The sequence below is a fragment of the Coprinopsis cinerea genome (assembly GCF_000182895.1).
Source record: "Coprinopsis cinerea okayama7#130 chromosome 8 map unlocalized cont3.8, whole genome shotgun sequence".
NCBI lineage: Eukaryota > Fungi > Basidiomycota > Agaricomycetes > Agaricales > Psathyrellaceae > Coprinopsis > Coprinopsis cinerea.
In genome coordinates this window covers 481,862-508,054 of record NW_003307537.1, presented here as the reverse complement: position 1 = coordinate 508,054, position 26,193 = coordinate 481,862, and the positions used below count along the sequence as shown (strand labels likewise).

The 26,193-nt window shown below is 51.5% G+C and overlaps 11 protein-coding genes across 11 annotated transcripts; 4 read left to right on the top strand and 7 right to left on the bottom strand.

Moving 5' to 3' along the window:
* Positions 1-991: 991 nt before the first annotated feature.
* Positions 992-1,669, top strand: CC1G_08049 (hypothetical protein; the record flags this gene model as incomplete). The annotated part of the gene is made up of 2 exons (XM_001835488.1): positions 992-1,346; positions 1,407-1,669. The coding sequence occupies 2 exons, from the start codon at positions 992-994 to the stop codon at positions 1,667-1,669; spliced, it is 618 nt and encodes a 205-aa protein (XP_001835540.1).
* Positions 1,670-1,926: 257 nt separating this feature from the next.
* On the bottom strand, positions 1,927-3,329 carry CC1G_08048 (hypothetical protein; the record flags this gene model as incomplete). Its single annotated transcript, XM_001835487.1, has 6 exons — positions 1,927-2,159; positions 2,225-2,682; positions 2,738-2,776; positions 2,833-2,918; positions 2,976-3,129; positions 3,184-3,329. 6 exons carry the CDS (start codon positions 3,327-3,329, stop codon positions 1,927-1,929), a joined length of 1,116 nt encoding a protein of 371 aa, XP_001835539.1.
* Positions 3,330-4,293: 964 nt separating this feature from the next.
* CC1G_08047 (NmrA family protein) lies at positions 4,294-5,266 on the top strand (the record flags this gene model as incomplete). Its single annotated transcript, XM_001835486.1, has 3 exons — positions 4,294-4,705; positions 4,757-4,947; positions 5,000-5,266. 3 exons carry the CDS (start codon positions 4,294-4,296, stop codon positions 5,264-5,266), a joined length of 870 nt encoding a protein of 289 aa, XP_001835538.1.
* Positions 5,267-5,305: 39 nt separating this feature from the next.
* CC1G_08046 (hypothetical protein) lies at positions 5,306-6,035 on the bottom strand (the record flags this gene model as incomplete). The annotated part of the gene is made up of 4 exons (XM_001835485.2): positions 5,306-5,423; positions 5,474-5,636; positions 5,687-5,768; positions 5,817-6,035. 4 exons carry the CDS (start codon positions 6,033-6,035, stop codon positions 5,306-5,308), a joined length of 582 nt encoding a protein of 193 aa, XP_001835537.2.
* Positions 6,036-6,102: 67 nt separating this feature from the next.
* Positions 6,103-6,835, top strand: CC1G_08045 (hypothetical protein; the record flags this gene model as incomplete). Its single annotated transcript, XM_001835484.1, has 2 exons — positions 6,103-6,455; positions 6,514-6,835. The coding sequence occupies 2 exons, from the start codon at positions 6,103-6,105 to the stop codon at positions 6,833-6,835; spliced, it is 675 nt and encodes a 224-aa protein (XP_001835536.1).
* A 900-nt stretch (positions 6,836-7,735) lies between these two features.
* On the bottom strand, positions 7,736-8,320 carry CC1G_08044 (hypothetical protein; the record flags this gene model as incomplete). The annotated part of the gene is made up of 6 exons (XM_001835483.2): positions 7,736-7,798; positions 7,863-7,893; positions 7,958-7,968; positions 8,021-8,060; positions 8,118-8,187; positions 8,248-8,320. 6 exons carry the CDS (start codon positions 8,318-8,320, stop codon positions 7,736-7,738), a joined length of 288 nt encoding a protein of 95 aa, XP_001835535.2.
* A 247-nt stretch (positions 8,321-8,567) lies between these two features.
* On the bottom strand, positions 8,568-9,959 carry CC1G_08043 (hypothetical protein; the record flags this gene model as incomplete). Its single annotated transcript, XM_001835482.2, has 3 exons — positions 8,568-9,406; positions 9,468-9,628; positions 9,687-9,959. 3 exons carry the CDS (start codon positions 9,957-9,959, stop codon positions 8,644-8,646), a joined length of 1,197 nt encoding a protein of 398 aa, XP_001835534.2. The 3' UTR covers positions 8,568-8,643.
* A 3,469-nt stretch (positions 9,960-13,428) lies between these two features.
* CC1G_08041 (hypothetical protein) lies at positions 13,429-14,491 on the bottom strand. Its single transcript, XM_001835480.2, has 2 exons — positions 13,915-14,491; positions 13,429-13,711 (listed from the first exon to the last, which is right to left on the bottom strand). Exons 1-2 carry the CDS (start codon positions 14,443-14,445, stop codon positions 13,694-13,696), a joined length of 549 nt encoding a protein of 182 aa, XP_001835532.2. The 5' UTR covers positions 14,446-14,491; the 3' UTR covers positions 13,429-13,693.
* A 711-nt stretch (positions 14,492-15,202) lies between these two features.
* On the top strand, positions 15,203-19,139 carry CC1G_08040 (hypothetical protein; the record flags this gene model as incomplete). The annotated part of the gene is made up of 3 exons (XM_001835479.2): positions 15,203-15,753; positions 15,816-16,635; positions 16,695-19,139. The coding sequence occupies 3 exons, from the start codon at positions 15,203-15,205 to the stop codon at positions 19,137-19,139; spliced, it is 3,816 nt and encodes a 1,271-aa protein (XP_001835531.2).
* Positions 19,140-20,255: 1,116 nt separating this feature from the next.
* Positions 20,256-22,559, bottom strand: CC1G_08039 (614/534 cytochrome P450; the record flags this gene model as incomplete). Its single annotated transcript, XM_001835478.2, has 11 exons — positions 20,256-20,557; positions 20,639-20,771; positions 21,024-21,134; positions 21,190-21,357; positions 21,416-21,597; positions 21,651-21,678; positions 21,732-21,848; positions 21,906-22,157; positions 22,206-22,240; positions 22,297-22,415; positions 22,468-22,559. The coding sequence occupies 11 exons, from the start codon at positions 22,557-22,559 to the stop codon at positions 20,256-20,258; spliced, it is 1,539 nt and encodes a 512-aa protein (XP_001835530.2).
* Positions 22,560-23,091: 532 nt separating this feature from the next.
* CC1G_08038 (614/534 cytochrome P450) lies at positions 23,092-25,430 on the bottom strand (the record flags this gene model as incomplete). Its single annotated transcript, XM_001835477.2, has 13 exons — positions 23,092-23,128; positions 23,180-23,444; positions 23,504-23,636; positions 23,890-23,991; positions 24,030-24,212; positions 24,266-24,447; positions 24,474-24,528; positions 24,588-24,707; positions 24,766-24,909; positions 24,969-25,025; positions 25,085-25,119; positions 25,171-25,289; positions 25,336-25,430. 13 exons carry the CDS (start codon positions 25,428-25,430, stop codon positions 23,092-23,094), a joined length of 1,527 nt encoding a protein of 508 aa, XP_001835529.2.
* Between the last annotated feature and the right edge of the window lie 763 nt (positions 25,431-26,193).

Genomic DNA, 26,193 nt, shown 5'->3' with positions numbered 1-26,193 from the left:
TGAAGGCAATAAATCTTCAGAGATCTATATGCCAAATTCATGGAAGACATGTCTTCCATTGCGAACTGATGGTCTGGCATCCTTCAGACCATTGAACATAAGAGATGTACCTCTCAGGTGGCCTAGGGGCGAGAAAAAGAAGTGATCGAGTACCTGACTAAGTTCCATTTAAACGAGGAGCCAGGCGATGAAAAACAGGGATAGAACTCTGTCATGCACAGCGCCAGGGCGCTATACTGCATCGGATTTTTTGGATGCTGCACTGTGAATATCTGCTGGTGAACAACATCGTCCGGGTTGGTCTGTTCAACTCCAGAACACAGGCACCAATTGGCTCGCAAGATCCTACGGTGACAGCAACTGTCGTGTCAGCACTGGAGGTGCCGGTTCCCACTTGTTAATCGGGGAAAATCAAGCTCTAAGCTGGTCCCCAGCACATCGTACGGTCAAAGTTCCTTTTGAGCGCTTTGATGAGGCGCTGGGCGCTATCGAGATGGAGGATTATGCCGTGCTCAATCTCGCAGTTTCATAGTAAAAGCGTTGTTAGATCTTGATACGTATTTTGGCTTCAAGTAATTGCTCAAACATTGACATTCGGGATATGTCTCGGAATCCAGAGACGCCGCCTTCAGTCTAAGGGTGGAGAACGATTATCTTCTCCTGCTAGAGCCTGGTTCACGAGACTACCCGGCACTCTTGACGAGAGGTTGGCTCCGAAACGAGCCGGGTACAGGACAGTCGACCTCATGGCCCCCGCGTTTCTGACATGCTTCTCTATCTTTATCAGAAAAGTTTGACTGATTGAAGACAATGAATTTTCAGGATGCCAAGCGCTTCGAAAGAAAATGATTCCGTTTGGTGACAGTCTGGCATCCTCCAGGCCTACTCCCATAATGAAAAGTTGAGCGATGTGCCTGCCGGGTGGCCGATTGGCGGAGAAACGGAAGCGTTATACTGTCCTTCCTGCGCTATTTAAACGGGACCCCAAGCGATGAGAGTGGTAGCGCTAGAGCCCACTGCTCAGTACCTCACTGTTCGCCACACCCATCCCGACTTCGCTATGGCTTTTACCAAGCTCTTCTACCTCGCAGCTCTCGCTCTATCGTTTGGAGCGTCGTCAGAGGCTATGGACATTTGCGCCTACACCTCTCGAAATTGCGTGGGGACATACGGATGCTGCACCAATGTGCCCGTGAACACCTGCTGTACGTGGGGAACGTCGTCGGGTTATGGCTGGTCCGTGCGATTCCAGAACACTGGCCCCAATTGGTTTGGAAGATCCTATGGCGACGCCAACTGTGTTACAAGCACTGGAGGTATTGGAAGTCCTACCCCTGGTCCCTCCTGTACGTCGTCGCACCAACTTTCTTCTAAGTAATCCGAGCTGATTGCGAATCAATTTGTAGGCCTTAGCGTGTGGGATGCACCCAACTATATCAACTGGGGATCCGCTCGATGGACACCGTACAGCGCTGCCGGTGCTACTGCCCGCGAAGCTGGAGGAGAATGCCGACTACCAGATGTTTTGGGATACACGGATAGCGAAGGCAACCAACATACCGTCAAGGTGCCCGTTGAGCGATTTGACGAAGCATTGAGCGCCATCGAGGCGGAGGACTATGCTGTACTCAAAGAGTTTGAGCACGTCGACATTGCGACCGCAGACTAAATGATATATCGTAGTCCTGTTAGGTATTTGTTGTAGAATCAATCAAACGTACTGGATGTTTCAATCTTGGAACCTGTAACGTTCGGGATAGGTCCACGAATCTCGATGTAGCACATAAAGGCTTGGAAAGCCTTCTTCGATAGTGCACTATCGACGCTCTCCTTGTCAAGGCCAACAGGTTCTCGTAAAAGGTCCAGGGTGGCTGGAAGGCTTAGGTTCCAATCAAGTCCTATCACAATTAGCGAGTGCACAGAAGATCAGTCATTGTATCTATAGCATTCAGGGTATGCCTCGATGTCCATCACCTCCTTCACCTTCAAAGGCTCGTCTAGGTACTTGAACTCCATCTCGAAATCCAGCGTAACATTCGTGTAAGGAGGCCATTGCGTGGTATACCCAGCGATTTGATAAAGGCGGTTTTTCTTATCTGCCGATTGCCACTTTGCCCAAACACGATCCAGATTGGCGTGATGGAGGTAGAAGACTGGGTCTGTTAAAAGAACATCAGCATCAGACCAACTTTGTCTGAGGGCGGCAGAAAGGAAAGTCTCTTACCTCCCGGGGAAGCCCACGCATCAGTCATCAAGCCACCAACAACAGCATGGCCTGCACCATGGATCCCAGCGCCAGGCTCAAGAGGGGGGCTACGGAAGGTGATTGCAGCATCGAAATCGCCATACGTCTTCTGCGCCAAAGCCCAGTCGACGCTCGTCTTGTCGAGATTATTCAACAGGTCGTCGTAGAATGCGCGAGTTAAGCATCGGGGGATGTTGAGGTTGGCGGGTCCGATGGTGATGGGCCTGTCTTTAAAGGGACCGGTGTCGATGCAGCCCCCTTGGGCGGTTGGTCCTCCGGGGAAGCCAGGTAATCCTGTAGGGAATTCCGGGAGAGGGATGTCCTCTGGCCAATCCGGACCCGGGAACTCGGGAACGTTGGGAGGTGGTGTGTAAGTCCCTGGGACGCCATTACCACCAAAGCCTGTAACAGCATCGAAGACGGGGGATTGGGCCAATCTAGAACACAGCCAGCGGGTAAATTCCTTCTTTCAACAGCTGATGCCTCACTCACGGTTTGGATGATTCAGCGTCCCGACTCCAATCCCAATATCTGCCACCAGGTCATCGTTAGTTCTTGAAACTGTGCATTGGAAGGAAGACCCTCACGGTGCTGGACCCTTGTAGCCGCATTCATCGCGCAAAGCATTGTTGTACAGTGTGACAAAATGACGGTGCCAAGGCAGGAATTGGCCCTAGTGGGCGATGAGAACCATTACTCATCCAAGTAATGAAAAACGAACTAGACTTACAACCGCATGAATCCATGCCATGTCGTCGGCATGACTGGCGAGGAACTCGTCGAATCGTGAGCTGGCACCTTCCCGAACGATGGTGGTAGGCTTCGCCTGAAGGCACTTCACAGCGCGAATGTAGTCCAGGCGCTGTTTCACAGTGAGGTCCCTCCTACAATGGTCGGTTAGTCGATAATCTCCATGGATTAAACGACGATAGACGTACCATTCTTTCCGGACATGGATAGTCTTGCACTTTTTCTTCTTTCCAGGTCCGTTGGGAGCCTTCTGACCAGGGGAAGGAATCGCAAGTACTCCTGAAATTGTCTGGAAGAAGGCGAAGAGGAATAGGAGTCGAGACAAATGAGCCATGATAGAAACGGCTCGAAGGATCGGACAGCGGTAAGCGCCTACCATCCTACACCACAAGATAGCAGGTATTTATAGCTTCGAGGATTTCGCATACCACCACAGTGGCTTCTCAAGCTTTTCCCGCACGGATCGGAAAAGTGGCCTTTCCGCTCTCTGGTTTTCGCCGATTGATCAGGCGTCCCTGAATATGAAGTATGAGTTCGAAATTACATCGCAGAGATCAGTCCTCACCAAAGAACACAGACGCTGATCACACATGTCTCCCAATGGAGAGGTCGTAGCGCAGAAAGGAGTGCCCGCTGTACGAACGCAGGTGACGGTGCCATTACTCAACGTAAGTAGTGGCTTATCTTGCGGGCCCAGCGCGCCAAACACAGGGTTTTCCCGTTCTTCCATCAGTTTTGCGGAGGTTGCTGAACAGAAAGTGCGGTTATCGTGGAAAGCTGTCCAGAATGCCAATCCCAACTCTTGACCTCTGTGTGGGCACGCGCACACGCCGACGACGCCGAAGACAGCACTGCGCCTTTGCTGAATCGATCGCAACTTGAACAGGCACTGACGTTTTCGCTGCGGCCTCGACGCGAAGCCCTATCTCTAGTAGCTTTGGTGAAAATTGACCTATTTGAGGGAGTTAGGACTAAGAAAGTGGCCGAAGTATGGTGCACATACTGTATCGCTTTCTGCAGGCTAGCGCAGCCAATACAGTGGAAAACGGAATAGATGGCGTTCCTGCTGATAAGATCATTATCAGCAACACCGCCCAGACAATAGTCGCAATAGACAATGCTTACAAGGATCGCAGCCATGGCGCAGCTCGCAGCTCAACGCGCCATTATTCGCCACTCAGCAGCCTTCCAGAACGTCCGCTCGCCTGATCGTTATCATCTCCAAGCATCGATCATCGAGCTATAAAGCTTCGTCATGATACCCTGCTTATGTTCAGTCTCATCGACACCCATCCAACATGACAACCCTGATTACTGGAGGCGGAAGCAACATTGGTACTCGTCTTGCCCTACTCCTCAAGGAAGCCGGTCGAAGTGTCCTCTTCGGCTCTCGATCTGGCCTGAGGATCCCTGATGGTTTCGACTCCGTCAAGCTCGACTGGGACGACCCCACTACCTTCGAGAACCCATTCAAGACTGACCACACCATCGAGTCTGTGTACCTGATCGGGCCTACAGACAACCTCAACCCCGGGAAACCGCTGAAACCCTTCATTGATTTGGCAGTGCAGAAGGGCGTGAAGCGGTTCGTGTACCTCAGCGGTAGCGGAGCCGACAGCAAGAACAACATTGGCGGGCTTGGAGAGGTTCCTGGATATTTGGAGGAAAAGGGGTTGGATCGATGGATTCTGCGACCTACATGGTTCACTGGTAAGTGAGCTAGAATGGAGCAGTAGAACCGGGACTGACATACCCCGCCAGACAATCTCTTGACGGCCTACAGCTATGGTATTCGCGCGAATGGAGAATTCCAGTCCGTGATTCCGACCGGGCGAGTTCCATTCGTCGCGACCGATGACATCGCCAAAGCCGCGTTTGAAGGAATAGTCGCAGAAGAGAACAAGGTCAAGGACGTGATAGTCATTGGGCCTGAACTCTTGACCTACGATGAGGTACGAAGCGATCTTGCGACTGCGAAAGCATTCACTGAATTCTTCCCTCTAGCTGGCGGCTATCACAAGTGATGTTCTCGGAAAGAAGGTCGTCCACAAGGCGGTTCCTCCCGAAGTCCTGGAAGAGATCTATCGCCATATCATGTCTGAAGAAGTTGCAAAATGGTTGATCCAAGCTGAGCTGGAGGTCGAGGCCGGTTCTGAGGAGAAATGGGGCACTCTAACAGCCGAGGAGCAGGAGAAGTTGAAGGTCAAAGTTTTCGTTGGGACCATGACAGTGAGGGATTGGGTCGAGAAGAACAAGGCAGGGTTTGCTTGAGCTGGTTGCATATCACAGATGACTGGGGTTGGAAGAGTATCAGACTGGAGGCTTTACTATTCCCTGGCTTAGCTTGTAATATACAATTGAAGAATCTTCCGAAGTTATTGCCAGGTATATTTCCTTCGTGTCCAAACGATCGAATGCGCCTCTAAGCCTAAGAACCCTGGTCAACATCACTACGCGTGGAATATGCAGAGAACTCACTGATCGAAGGACAAAATCTCTGACAACGAGCAAGGCATCGCATAGGAAACCTGGTCCTGGAACCCGCCGCCGTCTTCAAGCCCTCGTTTCCTGCGTCCCCGAATGGCGCCTCTGCCAAAATCATCACCCAAGTCTACCACAGCCATATCTGCCCATTCTTGCGCTGAGAGAGATGTCAGGAAACGTGCGCGAATGGTACAACAACCAGCTCACCGTAGTTTAGATCATTGTAGGTCTGGAACAAGCTGGCTGCAGAATTTGGGTATTTCTTCAATAGCCCAGCAACTGCAGGGTACTACGCCAAGATATAGAAGTCCGTTGGGGTATCGCACATGTCGCTTACCGAAGGGTGGGATTCCATCCCGTCGTGGCCAATGTCAGCGGTCTCGTCGTGGTCGTCGTCGCGGTCGACGAGCAACCTTCCCGCAAAGTCAGGACAAAGATAGGGTTCGCGAATTCCCACGCATGCTTTAGGGCCGGCGCCTCCGCCCAAGATCTCCTTGGGCGGCACCCGTTCGTTCATAACGCCCACAACCGCCATGAGGATGCCCGAGAGCGCCATGAGTCATTGGCCTGATAAAGGCGCTCGCTGATTACAGGCTCTTCAAAGCTAGACCACCACTACGACCATGTCAACGACCCTCATCGATTTCTCAGAAACCCCCCTGTCAAGCAACTACAGCGGCTTCTACGCAAAAATCTTGGACGACGTATTCAGCCTCGAAGAATGCAAAGAACTTGCAGGCCTGGTGGGGGATTGGGAACCAGCAGGACTCAGCGCTGAAGGGCCGACACAAACAGTTCACAAAGAGTTTCGAAACAGCGACCGTTGCCTCGTCTTCAACCGTGAGGTTGCGGAGATGGTTTATCAACGGCTTCGTCCTCTGGTCGAGGAAATCCACCGGATTGAGCCCACAAGTCAGTTTGGCTTGATCATCGGGAAAGCTGGAAGGAAGCAAGGCCCCACCTACGAACTCATTGGGTGAGTTTTGTTACCGTCTGGCCTGTTTTCGACGTGCTGAAAGATGATTGCTCTATAGGGTCAATGAAAGGCTTAGTTTCCTCCGTTATGGACCGGGACATTACTTCAAGCCTCACTGCGATGGTTTGATAGAACTCGAGGACAACGAGCCCAAGCGAAAGTCGTTTGTTACACTCCACCTCTACCTCAACGACGCTGGGCTCGAAGGTGGCGCAACGCGTTTCTGGACCCCAAACAAGAAGCATTTCCTGGACGTGGAACCCAAGGTCGGCCGGGTGCTAGTGTTCCAGCAAAGAATGTTGATCCATAGTGGCGAGGAGGTGTCACAAGGGGAGAAGTATACCATGCGAAGCGACTTTCTATTCCAACAGACATCGTAACCTTCTAGTCCTTCGCGAATCCCATTTTATGCGACATTCCCGACGAACGCTTCAACAGAACAAGTTACAAAGCGTGGCGAAAGGGCAGCCTTCAAGCGGACCAACAACAGATTAGTACCTTTCATTCCACATCGTATTCCGGACTCACACAGGGCGTCCAAGAAGCAGTCACAAGTATCCTGTTAGGCCCTGACAAGTTAAACGAAAGCTCGCCCTGCAGGGTTTAGAGAAATTCTGACCGTCGCGCACTCTACAGAGCACAGAACTGTCAGAAGAGCGGAAAGGAAATGGCCCACGACACTCACCTGAGCAGGAGGTGCATCCAAAAACCGTGTTAGAAATGTCCTACAGGCTCGGTCAAGCTGTAAATTATAGTCGCATTCGTCGAAACGCAGGTTTTTACTTACCCTTACTGCGACGGCTCCGCCTCTGATGCGTAGGGTTTTGTCGTCGCCTTGGGCGAGTTTGTCTGCGCTTTGAGATATAGCTGGGGTTATCGTTATGCTCGCCCTTTACCAAAATCTACTATCTCTTACTTACCCATTGTGGTCGACCGTGCTGGTTGCTCGTTGGTGCTGGCGCTCGATGCCTCCATGGCAAAACACGTCGACGGCAATGGATCTGGGTGGCTCGAAACGAAGGACGATGCTCTGTGGCTGACGCGCTCCATTCGTTCTCATTCCCTTTTGACAGTGACTCTCGTGACTGTCTTTCACACGCAACGGTGCACTCTGGGTGGTTCCGTCTTCGAAATAGGATCGATGTCCATTTTTGGTGAAGTAGGTTCTCGATTAGGAGGCTAGTGCCCCTATCTACCCACCAGCCCCTATTGGGGCGCTGCCACGGCCTTAACGACGTATTGATTCAAAGAAGTCCTCAGCCTAAATTTGTACCATAGATTTACAATGTGTGACTTTTGTCAGGTCGAGGCAAGGCCCTAGCAGCACATTTCGCAAGGACAGCCTAAGATATATGTCGGCCTCAGTATCCAGTATACAAGTCACTTTACATGCATCAAAGGACTTACAGATAATATCGCCAATGCAGTCACAGCATCCCTAAGAGGCCGGACAAGCTGCGTGTCAGCATGCCAAAGATGAGTAACCATGGTATAGCTCCCACCTCGCAGCACTCTGTTCTCTCTATCAGCGTTGTTGACTGCAGATCGAAGGGAAGTCGGCTCACCGAAACATAGGAAGCAACCGACGAGACCCAGGAAACAGTCCTGTGCGAAAGGGTTATCTGCCTGGAGTCTGAATTCTTGGCACGGAAATCGACGTACTTTACCAGCCCCTCCTCCGCGCAATCTTTCAGCTTTGGCTGTGTGAGCCTGCTTCGAAAGGGGGGATGGCCTGGATATGTCTTCGCAAGTTACCACGGGAGGTTCCCGATACCTCGCGAAAGAGACCTACTCATGTCAGTTCGGGCTGCAGGCTGTTCATCGGTGGTGACGGCCTGTGCAGTGGATACGACGATGGGGGACATGATTCAGAAGACTCTAAAGGATACTGCACCCCGTTCAGTATTTATGCTCCTTACTCGATTTTGCGCAGCTCCCCAGGAATATCCTAAGCTAAATTGGTCTTGAGTCAGGACGTAGTTCCGAGGAGTTCTCACTGACAGGCTATCTCATCCTTCGCTCCCATACACTGCTTGGAAGGACACTGTTCGCCGATTACCACGTCACTTGCCTCATCAAAATCAGCAGGTCCTGACTGCGGTTCTATTATCGTCGCTTTGGTCTATTCATACGCTAAATCTACGGGGTGTATTACTGTACATATGCCATAATTAAAACATGCTATCTATTACTGTTCACTTTGAGGACAGAAATACGAATACAATCGCTCTATCACATCGTCCCTCGTGGCGGCAATCGCTTCTAAAGCTTCCATCGTACACGAGATGCAGATCCCTCCGTTGGCGGGAAGATTCTTCTTGCAATATCGCATCGCCGACCTTAGACGCCCAAGAACGTCCAATGGAGGATTGCGTTGGCAATGTGACCCTGCGGTCGCTTCACGCCAGGTCGTTCTCCAAACTTCGTTACAGGCTTGAGGACTTGTCCAGCAGTCCCGGTGGGAGAGGGAAGGCTGTGAGTCCCGAAGACGCTCCCAAAGACAAAGAAACGCCATCCTTGCTTCAGAAAAGGCTTTCCGTGAAGCATCCAAGTCCGCCGAGTATTTCGCGTTAGAGGAGCTGTCCTCAGCTTCGAGTCGGAGAAGTTCCCTGTAGTAGGCAGGTCCAAGGATCTTTCGGAGACCGTGTCTTTTGCCCACATCGCGGATGGGTCGAGGGTCCATATCGGACCATAGTAGTCTCGAAACAATGGATCGAGTAGCCAAATCGTAGAGGTTGGAGTGCCGGTTTATATAGGCGAGATGGAGGATTCGTGCGCAGGTCTCCGGAGATCCAGTTCGAAGGATCCTGGGATCTTCCTTCATCATGGAGTAGACCTTCTCCATCGACCATGATTCGTAGAAATCGATGCAGTATTTGTTGGCGAGGTCGGCGATGTTGAGCAGGCGTTCGAGTGGGACGTGATTGGAAGTGGTGTAGAGGCAGAATTGGCTAGGTCTTCACGCCATGTCTCAGAAGGATAAAGGTGGAATCGTTGAGAATGATGACTCACGGAGCGTAGAAAGCCCATAGCAGATCCCTTAGATGCTCGGGATCATCATCGACAGGGATGGGATTATCGTCGTTTACACCATCAGTCGCTCCAGCGGGTCGTGGTAGGCTCAGCATGTCTCTGAAGACCGACGGTTCTCTCATCAGTAGACATCGATGTACCTTTTAGAGAACAGGTTAGTCTAAGCATACACGGCGGTATTGTTTCTGAATCACTTACCCTGAACAAGACGTTCCCAGCTCTGAAGATACATAGTCCATCCCCTGCCTCGTCCTTGTAATACTCCGAATCTCGAACTAGTTCTCTGCCACAGACAACGTGCTTCGCTTGCTCATTTATCTCTGGGCTCGCTTCGTCGTCGATGAGGAGAATCGCCTGGGTTGATAGTGCATGATCCGCGACCAAAGCTTGTCGTCGCTTCGAGCCCCTACTCCACAGTCGTGATAAATGGCGTAGCTTCTCGACAGGGTCGAAGATATGTAGTTGGACCATATTCGACGATGAAAAAGCCCTCCGAAGATAAGTCCTAGGATCTCGCCTTGAACGCGATCAGGGTTGAGCGAGAGTAACGATGGTGGGCGTTCGATGCTAGGTTTTGAGGACGGTCCAAGCAACGAAGTGATTCCAAGAGTGATGATAAACCATTGCGAGGTGAAACAACGATGCATAGCATAGTTCATCCACGTCTCTCTGTGATGAATGACTGTCGAGTGACGACCTGGGGCAATGAGGTAAACGACCACACAACACGAAGCTGCCACGTGGATCGGTGCAGGGTCAACGTCGGATCTGGTGCATTCTGGCAATCGAAAGGCGTTTTGGCATCGAGGTCGATAATTCTGGAAAGTCTTATCGATTTTTGTGAAACGTTGGCTCGTAGTTGTGGGCGTTGACGTCAACGAGGTGGCTGCGTCACTGGCGAAATTAGGCGCCCAAATTAGGGGTGGGAAAGTCGACGCTGATTGCCGAAAGGTCCGGCCTGACTCCTGAGAGCTGGTGCGCAGGGAGGTGATGTGTGCGTCACCTTCGCGCGAGACGTCCATTCCACCCTCATTCTGACTCTTGACAGGAAACATCTTTTTCCTGGTCGCGGGCCACGAGGTATATTCTCAGCTCTTCCACGCGAAGTCCCTCGCACGCCTTTCAGTCGACTGCGCATACACTTTGCTGCACTTTTGCTTTGCTTGCGGTGTACCCCGAAGAGCAAGAAGCGGTATTCCAGGAAGTTAGGAAACACATTTATCCCGGACAGTTGTCAGTCAGTTCTCAATCTTGGAGTCATCACATCGATTTCATTCATAACTTGCCCTTCTAACGTAGTGCCGCTGCTCGTCCGCTCCATGGCATGAGAAAAGATGTGACAGTCAACGAAGAGCCTCAATTCTCCGGGGAGACATTCGAGCAGCGTAAGGCGAGGGTTCTGTCATCGAGGAGTGGTCTCACCTTGACGTGCGTACATTCCTGCACAAGCTTCCTGGGCACTTTGCTGATACTATCTAATCGACATGGGGTATGATGATACCCATCCCGAATTACTTCGATACTTAGCCCGAACCGTGTTCCGTTGACGTTCACAAGGAGATGAGAGATCACGCGATGACCGAATGGACTGGTCAGCATCGGTGCTTCGTATCTTAATTTTGGTGCCCTCAGGTTGCCTGATTTCTGTGAATCGTGTTCCCGAGCTCTGATATGACGCCCTTCTTTGGGTTACACGGGGTGATCGTGTGTTTGATGGATCGATTCCAAATATAGAAAATGCCGTTCCATTTTTGGATGGCGGGTTTCGAGCGAAAAGATACTTGGCCGAGGTGGCCTGTATTGGTTCTCGAATGGTGCTGAAGGTAACTAGGAGAATTTTTTCCTCATTAAAAGTGATGTCTATTGAACCTGGAGACCCTTCAGTAGTAATTCCATTGATTCTGGTTATTGGTAGCGATCGTGACGACTCGGATGTGGCAAATTGAAAATGGAGGGGACTGAGCTATTGCCTTTGGAATATTGAATTGCTTCCCCTCACGTTTTTCTATGAAAGGTAGATGCTGAGGACCAGCAATTCATTCAGAAGCACGAGGTGTTACACCTGCTGTGAGCTCGACAAGTAATTCCTCCCGCCAAGCCTTGATAGGCAACACGCCACTTTCGAATTTTGAACCCGCCTTCCTCCCTCCTCCAAGTTACACTTTCCGGTTCACGCCTATGTACCACATCTACACTCGGAGCCGGGCGTCGTAACAAAGATAATCAACCGATTATCTTTTCGGTATATTCCAGCGCTCGGGACCGAAGCTTGAAAATCCTTGACCAATGACCCCGGGTAGCTTGCCAAGTGTAGAATAGTTAACGTAACGGAACATGTTCAATAGCAAATGTGACTTCAACTGGAATGATACGGAGCGCGTGCTAGAGGTGTCTCAATAAAGGATAAGCTTCAATTTGGGCGGTGTCGTGCGGAGGACAAGGATGCTTGCTAGGCAATGAGGTTTTACTTACTAAAAACCGGTGTAACATTCAACTCGTTTTTCCGAGCTTTTCACTTTCCACAAAGAGACGCGTGATAGGCTTTGCAAGCAGACTGCACTTTATGGTTATTGCCAGTCACGACATCAGATTTACCAGGCATAATCAACTGTCCCCAGGCCCCTGGCTCCCACAATGCACACGACCACCTCGGTTAGATCATAAGACTCGGAACTCGCTTTCCGCCTAGTACTCGGGCGGGACTGGTGCACGATAAACGACGTCATCTTCAGCTCTCCTTCGCCCATTCGGGCTGAACCACGCGTGAGGGTGAGGTCTTCTGGAAGAAATGGATTTGACCCCCTTCTAGGCTTGTTTGGACGGGTACAATGGACCTTGACTCTCAGGGAGAAGTCCAAGGAAGATCCCGTTCGAAGTTCGAAGAACGGTCGTTGATGCTCAAGCTCAAGCTTCGATACGTTCCTTTCGAATGATCCCATGGCGGTGGTCAGTCAGTTTGACTTGAGTTTTGGATGGATGATTTGCGCTTTTGGGTGGGATTATTAGGAAGATTAGGAAGCTTGGTTTTAGGCCGGCGCCGAAGCGTGCTGTGTGTACCGCATGGCAAGAAAGTGCTGTCTCAACACGCAGCTGTGGGCGACACCAAGAGGGCTACTATTCTTGCGGCAATTAGTACTAAAGCGATGTCTCGTTGTTGAGGCGGGGTCGGTCATGAAACAGCGCGCTGCATATGGACGCATGATATTGTTTGTACTTACTAAGGTACCTTTTGCGCCATGCACGGACACCAAGGCCCACACAATCATTCGGAGTCGGGGATCAAGTGAGGTCGTTACAAAGTTGGTGCTGATGCTTGGTGCAAAAGGCAGTGAATCATATCCATCGACACGCATGGAGTGTGCTTAGCATACTCTCCCCCTTAGCATGCTCTCCCTTCCTTCCTTCGGGGAAGGTGGCCAGTCGTTTCCGGGTATAGGTCGGAACAGGGGATGGTTCGTTGGCCGAGCGTGATGCAAATGCATGAGCTTCGACTTCCTCGTATGTCGGGAGGTTCGGGGACGGAGGCGGGGATCGATGACTGGCTAAAGTAGTCGGTGTCGTGTCGCCGGCTCACCGGTTCGATGAGTCGTCAACGTGGTGTGTAATTTTCGTGTTGAGGGTATAGTGGTGTCATGCGGTCACAGTATGCCAGTCGGCTGAAGGGGGCTCGTAAATTGTGACATTGGATGTACACGCAAGTTTTCGTAAATGGAGCTAGTGAGATATGTGCTAGAAGTACATGGAAGCAGATGCGGTATGTCAAGAGGATGTGGCGGTAGATGAGAAAAGATAGGATGAGAAGTCCATAAGTGGGGATTTGAGTGGCATGACGAGAGAGGGATTGGTCAATCATGGAGTATCCGTGTCAAAAAATCGTGTTCCTTGGTGCAAACTTGGTCGGGGGTGCGACAATCTCCACGAAAGCCCACGGCCTATGGGAGATGGGTGAGACAAAGGAGTCAAACACGAATGGCCTCCTCGGAAAATCCCAGCAGGGTCGAGGGAACCGGTGAACAAAAAGTGCCTCTGTGCCAGGCACAAGCACGCATATGATAAATCCGAAAGGCGGTGGAAGCGACGACTGTAGAAATGGGGGTGTGTGTGTCGTAGAGGATGCCCGAGGCCGAGTCCAGGTGATGGAATATATGGTATGTTTTAGGAGCTTCGTGGTCGGCTGCACAAGCGGCAACGCGGTAGTTGTAGGCCTATATCCGATGCAGCTCCTATAGGGACATTTTAATTAGTGGTTTTGCGGGAATTTCGGGAAGGAGGATGAGAGAAGAAGACTTTGGAATGTTCTCGTGGGCACAGAAAGAGATTAAAGCCGCGAATGGGCGGTGATGAAGCAGAGAAAAGGAGGTCAAGAGGTCAAGAACCCTTCAACGTGCCAGTGAGGGCTGCAGAGGATATTCGGAGAACGACTTACGGAGAAGTAACTTCTTCTGGGGCTTGGAGCCAGCGGTGACGATGGGCGAATGGCTGGAAAAGAAGCGGCTGACACAGAGGGTATGTCCTTCGCTGTCATGATACACGTTTCTGGTGGTGACTCTGTCTCCACGACAAAGCTGACGATTTTGAAAGCATCGTCATAGTCGATTGTGCAGATAAAGTCTTCGGTCCATGTTCGACCGCTCGAGCGCCACATCCAAGTGACACTAGCGTCGATGACGATACGACGTTTTTGGACATCAAGCCATGGTCTGCTGTGGATCTGCATCGCAGAACGTGTCCAGTGGGCTGTAAGAAGGTCAAAATACGATCTAACGGCGTTAAGCCCTGTGAATCGTGATGTCTGTGCATGGGGACACCGTGCTTGCGCGTGTTGGAGGGTTACTGGAGACGAAGAGGAGAAAAAGGAGAGGAGACGAAGAGGGGATAGGTTGCAAGCTAGCGCTTTGAGAAACGCGTTCGTTGCAGAGAGGAGTTGCTCCTCCAACGATGGTAGTGCAGCAGCCATTGAGTGGGCGAGGGGTGTGTATGTTAGAGAGGGCCTGTAAAGGGTATAGGATCGGTGATATAAGTAGTGTAAATCACATAAAGGGTTTTTATACATACCATTGACGGGCTCGGGCAGAAGGGAACTGGATCACGCCCGGGATCTCAGTTTCCGCGCGCCTGGCTTTCCGGTGGAACTGATAAACACTTGAACAGTGGTCAGATAATGCCGAGCTCCATTCAGGCTGTTTATAGACGTTGTCCGCCTGGCTAAGAATTTCAGAACCTGGATTCCGCTGGCATTCGGAATGGGTTTGTCATGCCCACTGACAACGCAGCCTCGGGCTAGAGTGACAACGGAATTTCATCCTAGACGTTCTCATGGAACGTGGTCGATGTCGACGACGAGGGTCAAGGACGAAGACGGACGACGAAGCTCACCGTCGCTGGCAACACAACGGCGGACCAAAAGCGAGGGTGATACAAGTAATTAAGTATGATCTTATCCGAAAGCGGATACTTCCGGCGAAATGAAGGCATTTTCACTAGATCCTGCCTTTTTCCTCGTTGCTCATCGTTGCCCACGACGTCCTCGACAAGCTGCCCGTCGCCACGGTCGACGAGCACGCCCTTAATTTTCATGACCTGCGCCCTCTTCAGCAACACGACAACAGCCGATCCTTTCTAGATACGCTCGCTTTTCCTTTCCCTTTGCCGCGACTTTTTCCATTTCAAATTGGAGCCCGGGGCTGTATATTGACGTCGACGAACCCAACTCAATGCCCCCAAGGCCCGCAATAAAGTCGAAGGAGAGCCGGCCAGTCTCAGCGATATATCTTGGAAGCAGCCCCAACATTGGGGGATCGGCAAACAACCACATTACGCAAATACAACATTCTTCGTCGTCATCGTCGAACTACCTTGCCAACGGCGTCCCGCCAAATTTGCCAGACCTCCCAGAGCCTCCAAGTCCAAGCTCGAGCATAGGATCTGAAGGATCCGGTCTGCCATCACCTCCAGCCACGAACTCAACTGGAAGCGGAAGCACTGGCGACCCAGGCAGCATAGCGCTTCGACAACGACCTCTGTCGTTTGCGAGCGACAGTAGCGCAAGTACAAGCGGTAGTAGCCATAGAACGCTCTCTGAGCGCACCCACATGCACACCACGCCCAGCAGCATCAGAAGCAGCAGTCGGCAAGCACACCTTCATGATGATGAACCCCACCATTACGGGGACCACGACCTCGACGACGACACCAACGATCTGGACGGCGACGACACCGCGCGGTTGGATCGACGACTTTATGGCAAAAGCTCGAATGATAACAAGTCAGCGCTGCAGCGTGTGATGAGTCTGACGCAGCGGAATAGGATGGTGAGTCTTGTCTTAGTCCGCCGCCCTTGCTCCTGACTCTGACCGCCATGGCGACATTTCTCCTCGAATTGATATATGCGCCGTTGTCGCCTCACAAGGCCATCGACAAACTCTCGAGATTAGGCTCGCCGTCGCCGTCGACAGGCAGGCCATCAGGCTCGAGGTCACCTTCTCAGGCTTCTTCAGTAGCCTCATCTTCCAGACTGCGGCAAGCTCGAACGATTCCTACACCACCAACGCAAGACCATGGAGCGTCTGGATCCGAGACTGAGCGTGAAGGCGATTCGGTGCACACCCATTCATCTTCTCATTCGTATTCATCCTCCTCCCATGCATCTTCATCCCGCCGTCCAATTACCCCAAGCTCCGGAGATAACGATGTTGCTCTGGTCGGAACTTCCAGTCCATACAGTCGTCTCCGCCATATCTCAGCACCAGACTCCCCGCAGAAAGCCCGCCTCATGACCAACGCTTCGGGCTCGTCTAATGCAAGCAACAGCCCGACCAGAAGACGAAAACGGTCATCAATCGTCCCGATGACACCGGTTCGCAGCCTCGATGGCGAAGACGACGACCACGGTGCTGAACACCGATACACATCGACATCTGGCTATGGGCGGGATCGAGCCCGAGATCGGGACCGAGACACGGTCAGGGACATTACCCAGAGTGCGCTCGCCGCCGTTGCTCAGTCACGGAGAAGCCCAACCGGGACAAGGAGAAGAGGTGCCCTGCCTAGAGAGTTCAGGGAAGGTACTGTGGAGTCCGCCGACACGAGATCCGTAGCGAGTGAAGCGAGGAGCAGGAAGAGTGTCGACTTTGAGGACCGTAGTCGGGTACGTTCCGTTCAGTTCATATATGCTGCCATCTCGATTAATTTCTTTCAACCATTTAGCTTTCACTTGAGCCTGTTACCCCATACAGAAGCAACATTGGTCGATCTTCAACACTTCGGGAAGTTTCTCGGAGTGGCGGCTCAATACCCCGTTGGGGAAGCGAGGATTATCACAATGCAGGTGCCCACTCGCCTGTCGAAGGAAAAAGGGAGCGGAGACAAACATTACGTGGTGGAAGTGCTGAAAGCGCTTTGTTCAGTCCAGGTGGTCGTACTTTGGTAGGCGAAGGTCTCCGTGCCGCGGGCCTCACCCCACGGCGAGACGAGGCCAGGACGATTGGACCCTCATCTGGTGCTGGAGACATCTTCCGTGAACGGGACAGACGTGTCGACCACAGTCCGCTAGACGACGACAGAGGCAAGCGCCGTGTATTTACGCCTGCACGAGAACTAACTTCGCGTGCTGCCACGTCCATGGCTGACTATCGCACCATGGATCGTCTTCGAGAACAAGATGGGGAGGAAGAACAGAGGCAACGCTTGACTGCTTTGCGTAACCATCGCAGCACCTATTCTTTGTCTGCTGCCCGGGACCACGATCCACCACCGTCCAGAAGAAGTCGTGATCTGTCTCTCACTCGTGCCGAACGTGATCAACTTGAATTAGACAGAGCTAGCCTGCCACCGAATTCTGCCACATTCACTCAAGGCCCTTCGACCGCAACGACCACTGCGACCGCTGTACCGAAACACCTACACGATCGACATTCCACCGCCAGTCCATTCGGATCCAGACGCATGGTTGCCACGCCTGCACCAGGAGCCTCATCGTCTGCTGCAGAACACGTGCGAATATTGATGGAGACACTTTCGACATTCGAGGGCAATCTATCCAAACTACCGACGACTGCGGTGAACGGGCTGGGCAGGGTCCCCACTGCCGCCGAACTCCTAAAGCATGCTGAAAACGTGGTTTACACGACCGAGCGAATAAACACGTTGATGCGGACCGGGACGAATCGAGCGCTAGAGGCACAGATTAACGCAGAGGTGGACTCGGATGTCAGCGGCACGGAGGATATGTTGACCTTATGGAAGAAGGTCGGTGGGGAGTATCGGGAGGGGTTGAGAGCTTCCGATGAGCTTGTTCGAGCGTTGACAAGCTTCCTCATCGACGTGGGTCTAACGATGCGACGGCTGTCCCCGAGTGCTGCTTCGGAGTACGGATCGCCTGCCGGCCATGGGAGGAGTCTGAGTTTGGATGAGGAGGGGATTAGACAACATCAACGTGCGGTCGCTGAGGCGGAGAGTTCGAGTGGTCGACTCAGCGTGGACTCGGCTACGAGGCGGGAGCGAGAAGAGACGATGCGCAGGCTCTCCGGCGGTTATGGGAGGGAGTCGTCACTTGGCATGGCTCGGGCTTCCCCAGCTATCAATGCGTTCCGCGAGAGGGAGAGGAACGTCTATGACACGCCATCTCCAGCTTCGTCAGGTGCCAACAAACCTTTACCCTCGGTACCCAATGGAATTCAGTCCCACCTTGTTGGTTCCGCTCGGCGGCTCTTCACCCCTAGTCAACAACGAGAACGTCAATTGGAAGGACAGTTTGACCACTTTCGACCACCGTCAGTGTTGCGCCCTTCGGACTCACAGAGAACCCTTCAAGGAACCGAGGTGGAGCCATCGCCAACGCCCAGGACCCGAACCCTCACTCGAACAAGTTTTCCTCCAGAGCAAGCACGCCGAACTCCGATGAGCAAACCTTCAAATAGCAACAGCGAGAGCTCCTCCCACACATCTTCAGCTTCGGGCGAGAGGAACGTTCCCAGTTCAGTTGGGGATCGACACCACGAACGACGGAAACCATCTGTTGCTTCAATCGTCACCGTTCGCGGATCCCAACCTCCTTCGTTGCCCAACCTGACTGCACCTGGTAGCGCTACTACCAGTCTCACTACTCACACGGTCTCCAATTCGTCAGAGCAAACACCTCCGCTTTTGAGGACGGATTCGGGCAAGTCGGCCAGATCGACAGTGACCTTCTCGAGACCATCTCCTTCGTCTGTCACTGCAGCGCTGTCGGGGATCCAACAACAGGCACGAGAGGATGAGCGGAAGCGACGGGGCACCTCCATGGATAACGGACGCGCGTCTAGCAGTGATCAGTCCCAGTCGAACTCGCCATTGGTACCGAAAGCCAGGTTAGAGATCCAGCAACAGCCCAAGAAGTTGGCGGCCATCGCTTTGGCTAGGGGTCAGTCGAATGAAGGTGGAAGTGATCTTTCAAGACGGAGGACGACACTGGGTTTGGGTACAGCGCCGAGACTTGCAAGAGCGTCGCTTGATGGAGCTGGGTTGCCTGCGAGTACGAGCACGGGGAGTGGGACGCCGTTTGGGAAGGAGTCGACCGCGCATGCGGCGGATAGGCATGCGGCTTCAACCGTGTTGCCAAGAGTCACGAAGGAACGCCGAAGGACTGTCACTGATATTTGGCCTAGAGAGTGATCGAGGTTTTTTGTATTTTGGGTTTTTGGTTTCGTGAGTATCTGGCTTTACTGGTGGACGGGTATTGATTGACTGACCATTGCCTTGTTCAGTCTTCTTTTCTTATTGGCCGGACGTTTGTGATGGCTCAAGTGTAATTTATTATCGAAAAACGACTCCATTGTGGGCCGTTTCTTTGTTTTTTTCCTTCATCTCATTTTCTGGCTTCCTCTTCTTGCCTCGACCACTTTTTTTCTTGGACAGTAGATCACAGGTTTGGGTTCCAGATCATTCTTCATTTCAACTTTCAAACCCTGGTTCGCCATAGCGCAGAGCGTGTCGTCTGACTCTTGATCATTCCCTATCCTCTTTCCGGCGATTCCCCTTCCTCTTCTGCTCGACAAACTTCCGATTGCTTGCAAGTAATTCTCCATCCCCCTCCTCAAGCATGTCAGCCTCTCAACAGCTGCTGTGCCTCTTATGAACCTATGTATATGGCGCTGTCCCCGACGCGTTGGTTTACGAAAAAGTATGAACGAGCTCTGTCTCGGAGCCATGTCTCACGTAGTATCACGATAGTCGTTCGGTTTTCTTCGAACATTTTGTTCTTCCGCTTCTCTCTTCCTTTGCCTCTCGAATCTTCTCCTTTTCCTCTTCTTCCCTTGTAATTATCACCCTTCCATGACCCGTGATTCCGTTCCATCATCCATCACGCATACAAGTTGTAGTTTTACAATGCATTCCAACACGTTCCCGTATCATACCGTCCCATGGTCACTACGTACGCCTGGCTGACTGGCTCGTTTAGCACTACTATCCGTACTAGTTCGTTTAGTACCACTATGCACATGATGACAGCTGCTATACGATGACAGTTTACACGCGTTCGCGCTAGTCTCCTCAGTTTCTCGTTTTCGATTACTTATAGGTACTACCAGATATATCGCCTACTCTACTGTACCTCTGGCAATTAATTATTCTCGTAAGTTTCTTTTTCTTAGGTGGGCAGATGCTGCGAATGGAGCGATCGTTGAGCTCGGTGCGGGTGTCTGAAACCAAAGGCATCGCTAGAGTACCGGCGCTTAGCGCCTGATGAAGGTCAAAGGAACTCGCTGAGGACTAGAAATAACTCTTCTGTTAGCTCATTCCATTGGAACGCGAGGAAACAGACACTGACGTCAAAGTGGCCCCCGCCCTGGTCGCAAGAACTCTCGCTTTCTTCTCTTCCCAAGTCTCACCAGCGAATTGAGGCTCTTCTTTAACGGTAATCTTGTATCGAGAGAGCAACATCACCATCGTTGCGACTGCTTCGACTTCGAAGAAGCGTCTTCCGATACAGGATCGATGGCCTGCGCTGAAGGGTACGAAGGCGTCTCGAGGCCAGTTGGGGTCTAGGAAGCGGCTTGGTTTGAATTCGAGTGGGTCTGGCCAGTATCTCGCTGTTCAAAGGTCGTTATGATCATGACTTGAGCATGAGAAAGGGGTTCTAGCAGGGGGAGTACATAGGGTGGGGCACGCACGATTGTGGTGGACCCCTGGAAGGCTGAAGCTTATGCGCGTGCCTTTGGGAACGGGGATCGTCTTGGATTCACCAGCTAGGTTTCCGGTAGTCAAAACTGTGTCCTCGGTCGCGACCTTCGGCACTTCGGATGCCTAATTATACCGGAGGTTTGAGCGGAATGAATTAGAGGTGAGGAGTTTGAATGAAGCTTACGGGAGCGAACATGCGCAGAGTTTCATAGTACACACTTTAAATTTTGAGACGTTAGCTTTGTTCAAGCTTCCGTGAGGAAAAGGTGGACTTACGCCATGGTGCGGACGAGGTGAGGTAGTACATTGTATGGCTGGATGCCGATGAAGTAAGGTCATTAGGTTCGTGGCCATGAATAGCGGTGGTTTACTCACAGGCAACGTTGCATCCGGGACAAAGGTTTTGATTTCTTGGTAAAGCGCGTCTTGCTCTTCAGGGTACAAAGCCAAGAGAGCGAAGGCGAAGCAGAGTGTTTGAGCTGTCGTCTATATCGGTATTTAGAATCGGGCGAAAGGAGGAAAAGATTACTGGAATCATTACCTCGTGCCCAGCAACAAGGAACAAGAATATGTTTCCCATGACTTCTTGATCCGTCAGTGGGTTCTCTTTGTCCTCATCGCTATGTTCGACGAGGAGACTCAGCAAGTCGTGCTTCTCTGCTTTCTCAGCCGAATCTAAGCGTTCCCGAATGAGGTCTTGCATGTAAAGCTACCAAGAGGAGGTTAGGTTGGCTCTGAGGGTACGAGCTCGTTGAAAGCATACATACCCCCAGCTCCTCATAAGCTAAATTTATCTTTCGCAAGCTGGGTACCAACTTCCGAATAAATCCGGGGAATGCTGCTCGAACGACGATGTTCTCTGCAGCAATGTGAAGCGCTTGCTTGAACGACATTGCGTGTCCTGGAGGACAGTTGTCTTCTTCTTTCCATGAGATTTTCCGACCAAATCCTTTGGCGCACAATTAGCGCACTGGCACCAAGTTTAGGAGCAATGTGGATTACCTGCAGCGCCGATGACAAACAGTGCAATCTGGATATTAAGTAGTGAGTATGGTGACTGCTCAACTGGTCGAAGCTGCTTACTGGGAACGTGAGATCTTTAGTGTTGTCGATCGTAACTCGATCTTTGTTCTCCCACACGTCTGAGAAGAGCTGAGCGAGAACTTGAATGGTCTCTTCCCATACAAGTCGATTGTTACGCTATTCGAATCACCCTCAGTGCGTCTCCCGATCTTGAGTAAAACTATACCGACGTACCTCAGAGAAGGCTGGAGAGACTATCTTCTTGAACCTCTTCCATTCCTCACCTTCAGAAGACAGAATATTGTCTCCGAATATGTTCACGGGTCCGTACAGCTCAATAGGCTTTCGAAATCGTGTCCTTGAGGACGATACTTCCTGTGATGTCCTGATAAGCGACTGCCCAGGGAGGAGGGAAGATGAAGGCCGTACTTTGATTACAGCGGCATCGGCGACAATGAGTTGCAGTCCCCCGGGCCAGATAGAGAACTGAAAACAGGACTTGAGGGAAATTCAAAATGCAAGAACGACGCTTACACTGGAAAAGATGTCCCAGCCATATCTTTCAAATGCTACTCATGAAGTCAGATTGTGCTTGTGATTACGGCTCCGGATGGATATCACTCACGGGCGTGTTTCTCATCCCAGAAGAAATTGGTTCCAGGGCTAATCCATTTGATAGGTGGCAACGCGAAAGCAGCGAACAGGTTTCCAAAGCCAAAGGTGAGGAAGTTGCCAGGGTGGTAGCTGAATGCGTGTCAGTGATGCTTAAGCCGCTGTCTTATCCCAAGAGACCCACCTAATTGAACGGCGAGCCTTCCACAGAGCTAAGAGCCTGTAGGCTACGAGGGACGCTGTCAGTCCGAGCAGCAAGGATGAGCTCGACGCCATGGTTGGTGGGCAAGGTGCGGTTCACCAAACGATAGAAGCTGGACTTTTCAGCCGAGCGTTTCACACGTCGAGGAGATGATCATTCTGAGAACCAGTTCGTCAACGTCACCATGCACAGGTTTTACTCCCAAGCGACCCTTGCAGCGAATTGCGTTCTGACATGTCGCTTCTCCGCGGCGCCCGTTGAAAAATCACCGGAGAAATTGGCATGGGGATGTGACGAGCGTTGCAGGTAGAGGCCAGCTGGTTGTCCAGGCAGTTATGTCTCTGAGCCTTTCCTCACCTCGTTAAACATTTAATGACCTTTGGCCAACAAGGACTCGGAGGAGGAATCTCCAACTTTTGCATGAGCTCGGCTCGGCCATCACGGCCATCACTGGGAACATGACACGCCGCCTTTCGGCGGAACCTTACCACTACGCCTTTATGGGTGAGACCGAGTTCTTGAAGAATGGCATAGGTAGACAGCAAGAGAGGCAGGGATAGTATCCGAGTGGTATCCTACAATATGTTGTGACGATATTAAGAACTCTCAGCGCTTGATGAAGGTCAAGGGAACCCGTTTTGGGCTGGAAGGAAATAAGATGAATGCCTCAGGTGAGATGAACTCAAGCACTGACCTCAATGTCACTCCCGTGGCCTTGCACGCAAGAACTCTCGCCCTCTTCTCTTCCCAGGTCTCAGCAGCAAATCGAGGGTCTTCTTTAACGATGATCTTGTACCGAGACAGCACCATTACCATCACCGCGATCGCCTCGACTTCGAAGAAACGTCGTCCGATACATGCTCTGTGGCCTGCGCTGAAGGGTATGAATGCATCCCGAGGCCAGTTTGGGTCGAGAAATCGACCCGGCTTGAATTCGTGTGGGTCGGTCCAGTATCTCGCTGTAAGTGCAAGTTGTTCACCATAGGAAGGAACAACTCGGGCAACTTGGAATACGCACGGTTGTAGTGGATTCCTGGAAGGCTGAAGCTCACTCTTGTGCCCTTGGGAACGGGGATCGTCTTAGACTCGCCAGCCAGGTTCCCGGTAGTTAGAGTCGTATCTTCGTTCGCAACCTTCGGCACTTCGGATGCCTAGTGTCAATGATGCAAATTGATCCAGATTCAGGAGAATGAATCACAAGGGCAATACATAGATCACTTACGGGTCCAAACATGCGGAGAGTTTCATAGTATACGCTTCGAAATCATGGAACCTAGTTATTTAGCATTCTTGAGGGAAGGATATGACTTACGCCAGGGTTCTGACGAGCGAAGTAATCGATTTGTAGGACTCGATATAATGTCGGTTTAGGCTCGTGAACTGAAATGCCTGTCTTGTACTCACCGGGAGATTTGTATCCGATTTGATTTCTTGGTATACTGCTTCTTGTTCTTCCGGGTACAGAGCGAGTAACGCGAAAGCAAAGGAAAGGGTGAGAGCGGCCGTCTGAAGTTTCAGTTAGATGAAATGAGCGAGAGGTATACTTCTTCACTTCCCTCGTGCCCCGCCATGAGGAATACGAATACATTCCCCATCACCTCTTCATCTGTCAGAGATTTTCCTTGTGTACCCTCGTTGCTATGCTCGACTAGGAGACTCAGCAAATCGTTACGGTCTACCTTATCCGTAGAGTCCAGTCGTTCCCGGATGAGGCCTCGCATGTACGACTAGAAGCCTATTGTCAGTTGCCTGAGCAAATACCGAATACCGAGCGACGCACTTCAAGTTCCTCGTAAGCCAGATCTATCTTTCGCAGACTTGGTACTGACTTGTGAATGACCTTGGGAAACGCCGCTCGGACTACGAGATTCTGAGCAGCTATTTGAAGGGCCTGCTTGAACGATACTCTGTGTCCTGGAGGACAGTGATCCTCGTCCTTCCAAGAGATCGGTTGTCCAAAGCCTTGATGCGGATTAGCGCACGCGTACCGCAGAAGAAGTACTGTGGCAACCCACCGGCAGCGCTGATGACAGCAAGTGCAATCTTCAGGGCCAAACGAGTTTCTCAACTGCCCGATTTATTGAAGCTGCTAAAGTGCTTACCGGGAACGTGAGGTCCTTGGCAACATCGTCGAGAGTAACCCGATCTTTATTTCCCCATTCGTCCGAGAAAAGCTGGGCCACGACTTGCGTTGTCCCATCCCATACGAGCCGCGAATTTCGCTGCTCAGAGTAATCATATCTGTGATGAGTTTTCTAGTGCGAACCAGAAACGACGCACCTCAGAAAAAGCTGGGGATACTATCTTTTTAAATCTCTTCCATTCTTCCCCCTCGGATGAAAGAATGTTGGCGCCGAATATGTTCAGCACCGGTTCGTAGAGTTCTACAGGCTTTCGAAATCGAGTCCGAGAGGCTGCCACTTCCTGCCGTTGTGATAGACTGGTCAGGTGGCTGCATAAAACAGAGGGTGTCTTCGCCATACCTGGATTGCAGCAGCATCTGCAATGATGTATTGAAGTCCCCCCGGCCAGATAGAGAACTGGACGCAGCGGCTTAGTACTAGGCGGGTCGGGGAGAGATAGGTAACCTAGTACTTACACTGGAAAAGATGTCCCATCCATATTTCTTGAATGCTTTTCACAAACTTAGGTATTTATTAGCATCTAAAGTTCGTCCGGGCTTACGTGCGTGCTTTTCGTTCCAGAAGAAATTGGTTCCAGGGCTTATCCAACGAATGGGCGGCAACGCGAACACAGCAAATAAGTTTCCGAATCCAAACGTGAGGAAGTTGCCGGGGTGTTTTCTGGGGAGAAAGTCAGTGGAAACTCGGTGACATTCTCAGAACCTACCCAATTGAGCGCCAGGTTCTCCATTTCGCAAGGAGCCTGTAAGCAACGAGGGATGCGGTCAAACCGAGTAGTAACTTGGACGAACTTGACGACATGGCTGGTATCAAGGGCCCTTTCAATCTGAGATGATGAGGACCTAGCTATTAGTATTCCACAGAGTACTTCACACGCAAGAAAGATTATCACGCTCAGAACCCGATAGTCAACATCACAGCCGACACCGAAGTGATTCTGGTGGAAATATGAAGGCAACTTGAAGCAGCGAGTTGCGTTGAGAGATCTCCTTCAAGTCGACAGAGTATTCTCATGAGGAAGGAGCAGATAGATTACTGCCCCTCTTAAATTCGAACTACCCGCCCATACTCTCCAGATAACCGGTACACAATTCCTAGTCTGAAAGTACGAGCAGTGATAACGATAAATGGTCTGTGGAGAACGTCAACTTGGGTGGATTCTTCAAGTTCCGAACTGTTAGAATCCGCGGCCATCACCGGCCATCAATTCTCACCTTCTCTATTCCCCTTTCGTGCTTTCTTGATCAGTACTCCCATGTCCTGTTGGCTTCGCAGGTTGGGATGAACTTAGCTAACGTTCTCGTTGAACCAATGCTTCAATGTCCGTTTTCCGCCCCTGATTACCCGCACTATGTAAGGTGGTTTTCCAGAGACACTTGCCATCTCTGATGCACCAAACCTTTGTGGCTAATAATAACTTTCCAGGCGTCATGCGACCGTCGAACCTGTGCACCCCACGGCCTAATCGTAATCGCACTGCATAGTAGTGTCGAAGCCTGACGTGATAAACGTTAAGTGCTGTTAACTGTATCCGGCCCTTAAAGGGTGCCCGGGAGCCACCGTT